We start from the raw sequence: 7,483 nt of genomic DNA on the forward strand, positions 1-7,483 counted from the left end.
CCCCCCCCCCCCCCCCCCCCCCCCCCCCCNCCCGGCGCCTGTGTTGTGCAGGAAGATTGTGCAGTGCCACCCTCGCCTCAAGAAGCTGCAGGGCGTCTTCTGGTCCGCCAACCAGCGCTTCTGGAAGCAGCTGCTCATGGTGCGCGTGCAGGCGGCGGCGGAGGCCACGCTGACCGCCCTCCTTCTCCATCTCCTCATCTTCTCAATCCTCCCCTCCCCCTCTGCCCCGCAGGCCAGCAAGGTGCCTGCGTGCGCCCTCATGGCCAAGGAGGCGATGCAGAACGGAATGGCGGTGGTCATCGGCCTGCAGAGCACAGGTGCGGCGCCCGCCTCACGGCCATCTTCCAGCACAAGTGCCCTGCCCACTGCCCTCACCCAGCCCTCCCCTTTGCACCTCCCTGCCACTGCCATCACGAAACCATCCTCCCCCTCCTCTGCCCTCCCTGCAGGCGAGGCCAACACCGACCTGCTCAAGGAGACGAGCGGCAACAACTTTGACGACCTGGTGTCGGCGCCGCGCATGATCCTGGAGCAGTACATCAGGGGGCACGTGAGTGGGGCAGTACACAGCACGCCAGTTCGGTGCTGGTGCCCCCCCACACCACACCACACGCACACGCACACGCCTGCCTCTCCGTCCCGCCCTGCCTCCAAAACCCAACCCACATGCACACGCCGCCGTCCGAGTGCCTCGCCTCACACACCACCCCCACCACACCCACCCACCACACCCACCCGGCAACGGGCACCTCAATGCACCGCAGTTCCCGCTGGACACTGCCGGCGCGGACCGGGCTGAGCTGGACAGCCTGGAGTACCAGGTGTTCAACGCCATCCAGACCTGGCGAGACATGCCCTCCGCCAGCCAGGTGGTGGCGGCCAAGGCGCAAGGGCGCGAGGTGCAGCACGCCGCCGCGCTCATGGGCTTCCGCGTCAACCGCCGCGAGCGGCAGAGCGAGGACGCCATCATTGCCATGAGGGTGGGTGGGTGGCCTCCAGGGGATCCGCGGGCAGCTGGGCTCCTGTGTGGGCGGACGCTGGTCGTCTGCTGCTTCCAGATAGCCTGGCAGCCGTGTGGCTCCCTTTCCGACCCCTGTGCTCCCTGCCCAGACACCCTGACCACCGGCCTGACCACCGGCCGCCTCCCTTGCCACCCTTCCTCCCTCTCCACCACGGCTCCCCTGCAGCTCAAGATGAAGAAAGCAGCGCAGGAGGAGGAGGCCAAATGGGTGGAAAGGGCGCACCAGGAGAAGCTGGAGCAGTGGCAGCGGCGGCGGGCGGCCCAGGAGCGCCGCCTGCGCCTGGAGAAGGAGCAGGCGGAGGAGGATGTGGCGGCGGCAGAGGCGGCGGTGGCGCGGCTGCACGGCAAGGCCAAGGCCGCGCCGGCTGCCGCCACGGCAGGCCTGGAGGCCAGCAGCAGCGACGAGGAGGGGGGGCAGACGCTGGCTGCACGGGCCGGCGGCTGCGGCGGCAGCGCCAAGCGCAAGGCGGCTGTGCTGGAGGATTCGGAGGACGAGCGCGACGGCGGCAAGGAGAACGCGGCGCAGCGGCACACGGCAAAGCGCCCGCCCGCGTCGCGCCGCCGGGTGAGCATGTCTGTCTGGTGGCAGTTTTGCATCTTGCGCGGACAGGTGCGCGCTCAGCTCCCGCCCCTCCTCACTCCTCCCTGCCCCCAAGCCTGCTGCTGCTTCCCCTCCCCTGGCGCCTCTCACCCCCTGCTGCCCCTGCCGCCGCTCAGGTGCTGGACGGCGACAGCGACTCCTCCTCCGACGACGAGCTGCCGCTGTCGGCGCGCCCGCCGCTGGCGCCGCGCGGCGCGGGCGCCGGCGGGCAGCCGCCGCTGGCCTTCCGCCTGGTGGCGGAGCCTGTGGAGATAGACCTGACCCTGGACGACGACATTGAGTGCATGGTGTGTGAACTGCCTTGTTTTGCTTTGTTTTCAACGTGGGATTGGTGGCTGTGCATGGGGCAGTAGAAGGGCAGGGCAGGTCTGGCTCTCTGGCCAGAGGCTGCCGTGTGCCTGCATGGCGAGGCATGCTGCCTCGTGGCTGGCCCTCCGCCATGCGATGCGACCCTGCCCTGCTCTGTGCCGGCATCCATGCTGCTTGCTCTTCCTCCACTGCAGATCTGCGGTCGTGAGGACGACGAGGAAAACATGATGCTGTGCGACGGATGCGACCGCGGCTGCCACACGCTGTGCGCCGGCCTGCGCCGCCTGCCCTGCTCCACCACTTGGCTCTGCTCCGGCTGCTCCGCGGCACAGAACAGCAAGACCGGAGGCGCGGCCAAGCAGCAGCAGCAGCAGCAGCACGGGCGGCTGCACAAGCGCACGGCAGCGGCGGGCCTGTCGGACAGCGAAGACGATGCAGGCTTGCTTTCCGCGCCTCGGGTGGCGCCGCAGGTGTGCTCTTGCACAGGAACGGGGCTTGCGAGGGCTGCAGGCCTGCTCCACACCGGGCTGCGCCTGCACCCCTGCACCCAACCTGCCCTGGCTGCATGTCCCCCTGGCCCTCCCCGCAGACCGCCGGCAGCAAGATGCAGCTGCTGGCTGCCGAGCGGCGGCTGGAGACGGCTAAACGCCAGCTGAGGACGGGTGCGGCGGCGCCGCGCATGCCTGCACCCTTGTCCCCACCCGCTGCCGCTGCACACGGCCGATCCTCCCCAGCACCGATTGCATGCTGTGCTGTGCTGTGCTGTGCTGTGCTGTCCTTCCTTATGGTCTTGCAGCCGAGCTGGAGCTGGAGGCTTTCGAGGAGCAGACGGCAGAGGGCCCGCCCCCAACGCCCCAGCGCGCTCCCCGCCTGGGCCACCGGCAGCAGGCAAGTCGCATCTGCCGCCCGCCTGCTTCACGCTGTCGGCAGCTGCGTCGTGCTGCCGTCCCGCATTTCGCTGCCATCCCAAACATCTGGCGGTGTCTCACCTGGCTCTCCTACCTTACCACCCTGCCGATCACCACCTCACACTTCCTCCCCACCTGCCCCACCCTGCCTCCCCGCAGCCGCAGGCGCGCGCGGGCAGCACCTCTTTCGACCCAACCGTACGCAACCTGCAGCTGACAAGCAGGGGGGTGGCTGGCTACCGCCACGCCGTCAAGGTGCACGGCCTGGCGGACATGCAGCTGCCGGCGGGCATGGGGGCGCAGCTGGCGGCACGGGAGGAGGCGCGGCTGGCGGCGCAAGAGGCGCGGGCGCCCGAGGCCGAGGAGGGCGCCTTTGATCTGGGTGGCATGGGCCCGGACTTCAAGCGTGAGTGGGAGGAACCGCGTAGGGGGATGGGCGACCAGGGGCAGAGTGCGGCAGCATTAGGAGCAGGGATGTGGGCGGGGGCAGCGGGGGGGCACGGGACGGAAATGACGTGGGCTGGACCGCTGGCATGCTGGCGGGGCGCCATGCACCCCCACGCTCCCCGGCTCCAACATGGCCCCTGTGCTGGCCAACCAAACCACCACCCCACCCACCCCACCCCCTGCAGCCCAGGAGGGCGACCCCAACGCCGACATCTCCCTCCAGCTGCTGCGCATGCGGGGCTGGCTGCTGCGCATCGTCAACGCCATGGAGCTGTGAGGAAGAAAGGGGGGGGGGCGGGTGGCAGGAGGGCATGCCTCGTCTGTGCTGTGCCATGGCTGGGGCAGCGCAGCGTGGTGGCGCCCTGCTGGCACTCCCACCAGCCTTCACCCCTCGTTGCTGCTGCCCCCTCCCCCCGCCTCCCCCACCCCCTGTGCGAGCCGCAGGCCGCCCAACCCGCTGGACCACCTCATCGAGTTGCTGGGGGGCGAGCAGCATGTGGCGGAGCTGACGGGTGGGTGGCAGGGGGTGACGTGGCGCAGGCGCTGTGCTGTGCTGTGCTGTGCTGTGCTGTGCTGTGCGGCTGCGCCACAGCCGCCCGGCCAGGCTCGCCTGCCCCCTTCCGCAGAGCAGCCGTGCCGCTTGTCAAGGCAGCTGACGCTCTTGCTGGATCGCGCTGCCCGCCTGGCCCCCCACCCTGCCGCCTGCAGGGCGCAAGGGCTTTGTGTCCAAGGATGAGGGCAGCGGGCGGGCCATGTACGTGCAGCGGGGCGGGGACGGGCCGCAGAAGGATGTCAACATGCGGGTGAGCTTGCTGGGGGGTGGCTATAGAGGCGCACAGGCAGGCCGGCAGGCTGCAGGCAGGGGCGTGCACATGCCTGTGAGTGGAAAGAGCCTGGCGCATCTGAGGGGCGCTGCTGTGGGGCTTGCCAACATCGCGCCCGGGCGTGGCGCTGGCTGCCCGAACATACGACAGTTGTGAGCAGCTCCGGCCCCGCCCCTGCTCCACTGCTCTGCCTCTGCCCGCCCGCCCCCTGGCTGCCGTGCAGGAGAAGGAGGCGTTCATGGAGGGGCGCAAGCTGGTGGCCATCATCAGCGACGCAGCCTCCACAGGCATCTCGCTGCAGGTGGGCGGGCGCGGTGGGGGTGGGCGGGCAGGCTGGCTGGGAGGCGATGCGGGGCCTGGGAGGGAGGCGGGCCAGGCTGGCGGGCTGGCAGGCTGCGCTCGGTGCTGCGCAGGCCTGTGGGCGCTGTCCCCCTCCTCACCAGGTATCCCCGTGCCTCCTCGCCTCCCCCTGCCCCCTGCGCAGGCCGACCGGCGCGTGGGCAACCAGCGGCGGCGCTGCCACATCACCCTGGAGCTGCCCTGGTCTGCTGACAAGGCGGTGCAGCAGGTGGGGGCCAGGCTGCCTGCCGCGCCCTGCTGTGCGGCGCCCTGGTGCACCATGTGTGCTGTGCTGACCTGTGGTGCCGTGCTGTGCCGCACCTCATCTCCCTCCAGTCCCTCACCCCTTGCCATCCTCCTGCCCCGCCTCCCTCTCCCCCGCTCCTTCAGTTTGGCCGCTCCCACCGCGCCAACCAGGTGTCGGCCCCGCTGTACCGCATCCTCACGGTACCCGTGGGCGGGGAGTACCGCTTCGCCTCTGCCGCAGCCAAGGTGGGCGTGGGTGGGCAGCAGGGCTGCGTGGCTGCTGCGCCGCAAACGCACGCATGCCACCCGACACGGTGCCATCGCCCAGGCAGCCACCCAGCCATTCGGCACACGTGTGGCCCCTGCTGCCCGCCAGTGCCCCGCCACCTCACCTCCTCCCGTGCTACCGCCCCGTGCCGCCCCTCCCCGCAGCGCCTGGCCTCCCTGGGCGCCCTGCTGCGCGGCGACCGTAACGCCATCGGCGCCGGCTCCGAGCTCAAGGGCTTCGACATCGACAACGCGCACGGCGAGAAGGCACTGCTGCGGGTGCTGCAGGACGTCTGCGGGGAGCACGGCAGCAAGCCCATGCCCGGGGTCAAGGTGGGGGGCGGGGCAGGGGGGACAGGGTGGTGGGGGCTGCTGCCGGGGATGCTGGCATGGACATGGGAGGGTGCGTGGGGAGGTGGCCAGCCGGGGCTGGCAGGGACTGGCATCAGCTGCAAGCCAGGGACTTGGTTTCTAGCCATGGGGGGAGGTGTTGTGGATCCCCGGCCTGCTCTCGCCCTGCGCCCTCCTGCGATCCTGGCCTCCGCCACCCTCCCCTGCCGTCCCCCTGCAGGTGCCCGAGCTGCCGCCAGAGCTGGCTGAGTCGGAGTTCCTGCACACCTCTGGCATGGATGAGCTCATGGAGCGGTCTGGCAGGGAGGCCACCCCTCCCTTCTTCAAGTACATGCGCACCAAGCTGGTGAGGATCAAGGGCTGGGGTGGGGCAGGGGAGGGGTGTGTCGTGGTGTGGGGGAGGCCAGGCGGGCACAGCCGGGCGTGCTGTGGTGCCGGTGCCGGTGCTGGCGCATGTGTGCCCGCCCGCAGGGCACCCCTCTCAGCAAACCAGCTGTCGGTCCTGCCCCCGCCCCCTGCAGCTCAGCATCGGTGTGCTGGAGGAGGGTGGCGAGGGGACGGGGCGCATCTTGGTGCCCTCTGCCAAGGCCAAGGTCAAGATCCCCCGCTTCCTCAACCGACTGCTGGGACTGCCCATGGTGAGCCTGGCCTTGCATAGGAGAACACCTGCCCCGGCATGCCAGCCAGGCGGCGGGCAGGCCGCGCAGCGCCATGCGCCGCCGTGCCGGCCGTTTGTCCGGGCTCGGACCTGCTCCCTGCTCTTGCCGGCACCCCCAGCCATCACATCAAGCACACGCCCTCGCACGCACGCACAAGCCCACACACCACCATACCCACTGCTGCCTGCCTTTCTTCCTGCCTGCCTTCCTTGTGCCCTCCCCCAGGTGGACCAGGAGCTGCTGTTCCAGTACTTCCAGGACACGCTGGACGCCACCGTGGCCCAGCTCAAGTCGGAGGGCAAGTTCGACTCGGGCATCGTGACCATCAAGGTGAGAGGGAGGGGGCACGCGGTGGGGGGTCAATGGTGGGGCGTTGGGCGGGGGAGGGAGGCGACGGGGCACCTCGCTGCCGGTGGGGCGGCAGGCGCGGGACTCTCCCCTGGCGCTTGGCTGTGTGCCAGCCCGGGCCGCTGACGCCTGCATGCGGCCTGACCATTGGCCCTGCCCCTGTCGCTCCTCCCCTTCCTACCCGCCTGCAGGGCCGCAGCTGCAAGGTAGTGAGCAAGCGTCCCATCTACCGGGACGCCACCTCTGGCGGCGAGGTGCAGCACGTGGAGCTCAGCCTGGACAGGGGGCTGCCCTGGGAGGCGGCGCTGGCATTCAAGTGAGGCCGGGGCCTGCCTGGCTGCGCTGCCTGCCCGATTGCGCCGCCTGGCTGGCTGCGGAGCTAGGGGCTGGGCGGGCTGCGGGTGCAGCGCGAGGCAGAGCGCGCAGCACGTGGCGCATCCACCCTCCAGCCAGATGCACCACACACACATGCGCCACACACGCGCACACGTGCGCACACTCGCTGCCACCTGCAGGAACGAGGTGGAGGAGAAGCTGGAGGAGCAGGAGCCGGGGCGCAGGCACCTGTCGGGCTTCTACGTGCAGCGCGGGAAGGATGTGATGGCGGGGGGCAGGCGCCGCAACACCATCATGCTGGCCACAGAGATCATCAAGAGCGCATCCAACATACGCAACACGCGCTTTGTGAGTGGGGCGGCGCCTGCCAGTCCAAGGTCTGCCCTGTGTGCATGCGGCCTGATCGTCGCCCGGTGGGCTAGCTGGTGTTGGAATCCTGCCCTGCCGCCTGCAAGCGCCCACACACACGCCCTTGGCCGTGCCGTCCTCCCTGCCCTGCCAACCATTGCCTGTGCTCGCGCTGCTCTGCGCTGCCCTGCCTGCCCCTTTGCCGCTGCAGCACATCCAGAAGCCCAACCTCGGCAGCTGCCCCAGCAAGACGCTGCAGGAGATGGATGAGCAGGGGTTCAGGCGCATGCCCGACAAGGACGCCGAGGCGCTCTGGAACTTCTGGTTTGCCCACACGGAGCACCACTGCATGCACGGTGGGTGGACGGCTGGCTGGGCGGCTGGCGCCTGGGCCAGGGCCACACATCACGCGACCAGGCTGGGCTGCAGCAGGCAGCTCTGGCGGGGAGCCCAGGGTCCTGCCGAGCACAGCGGCGCCC

At 70.4% G+C, this 7,483-nt stretch overlaps 1 protein-coding gene across 1 annotated transcript in view; it reads left to right on the forward strand.

The window, feature by feature from the left end:
* The window catches only part of CHLNCDRAFT_51983 (hypothetical protein), a gene marked incomplete at both ends in the record, with an annotated part of 11,950 nt that overhangs the window by 3,754 nt on the left and 713 nt on the right, over nucleotides 1–7,483 (forward strand). The window contains 23 exons of the mRNA XM_005847812.1: nucleotides 52–139; nucleotides 233–317; nucleotides 450–550; nucleotides 765–980; nucleotides 1,188–1,586; nucleotides 1,739–1,909; nucleotides 2,126–2,401; nucleotides 2,521–2,593; nucleotides 2,728–2,876; nucleotides 2,999–3,245; nucleotides 3,472–3,559; nucleotides 3,731–3,798; nucleotides 3,995–4,089; nucleotides 4,334–4,411; nucleotides 4,595–4,678; nucleotides 4,840–4,941; nucleotides 5,128–5,295; nucleotides 5,534–5,659; nucleotides 5,835–5,951; nucleotides 6,198–6,302; nucleotides 6,512–6,636; nucleotides 6,836–7,004; nucleotides 7,216–7,364. Of these exons, the coding sequence (XP_005847874.1) occupies nucleotides 52–139; nucleotides 233–317; nucleotides 450–550; nucleotides 765–980; nucleotides 1,188–1,586; nucleotides 1,739–1,909; nucleotides 2,126–2,401; nucleotides 2,521–2,593; nucleotides 2,728–2,876; nucleotides 2,999–3,245; nucleotides 3,472–3,559; nucleotides 3,731–3,798; nucleotides 3,995–4,089; nucleotides 4,334–4,411; nucleotides 4,595–4,678; nucleotides 4,840–4,941; nucleotides 5,128–5,295; nucleotides 5,534–5,659; nucleotides 5,835–5,951; nucleotides 6,198–6,302; nucleotides 6,512–6,636; nucleotides 6,836–7,004; nucleotides 7,216–7,364 (3,279 nt within the window). The remainder of the gene's footprint in view (nucleotides 1–51; nucleotides 140–232; nucleotides 318–449; nucleotides 551–764; nucleotides 981–1,187; nucleotides 1,587–1,738; nucleotides 1,910–2,125; nucleotides 2,402–2,520; nucleotides 2,594–2,727; nucleotides 2,877–2,998; nucleotides 3,246–3,471; nucleotides 3,560–3,730; nucleotides 3,799–3,994; nucleotides 4,090–4,333; nucleotides 4,412–4,594; nucleotides 4,679–4,839; nucleotides 4,942–5,127; nucleotides 5,296–5,533; nucleotides 5,660–5,834; nucleotides 5,952–6,197; nucleotides 6,303–6,511; nucleotides 6,637–6,835; nucleotides 7,005–7,215; nucleotides 7,365–7,483) is intronic.

Source organism: Chlorella variabilis (assembly GCF_000147415.1).
Source record: "Chlorella variabilis unplaced genomic scaffold CHLNCscaffold_9, whole genome shotgun sequence".
NCBI lineage: Eukaryota > Viridiplantae > Chlorophyta > Trebouxiophyceae > Chlorellales > Chlorellaceae > Chlorella > Chlorella variabilis.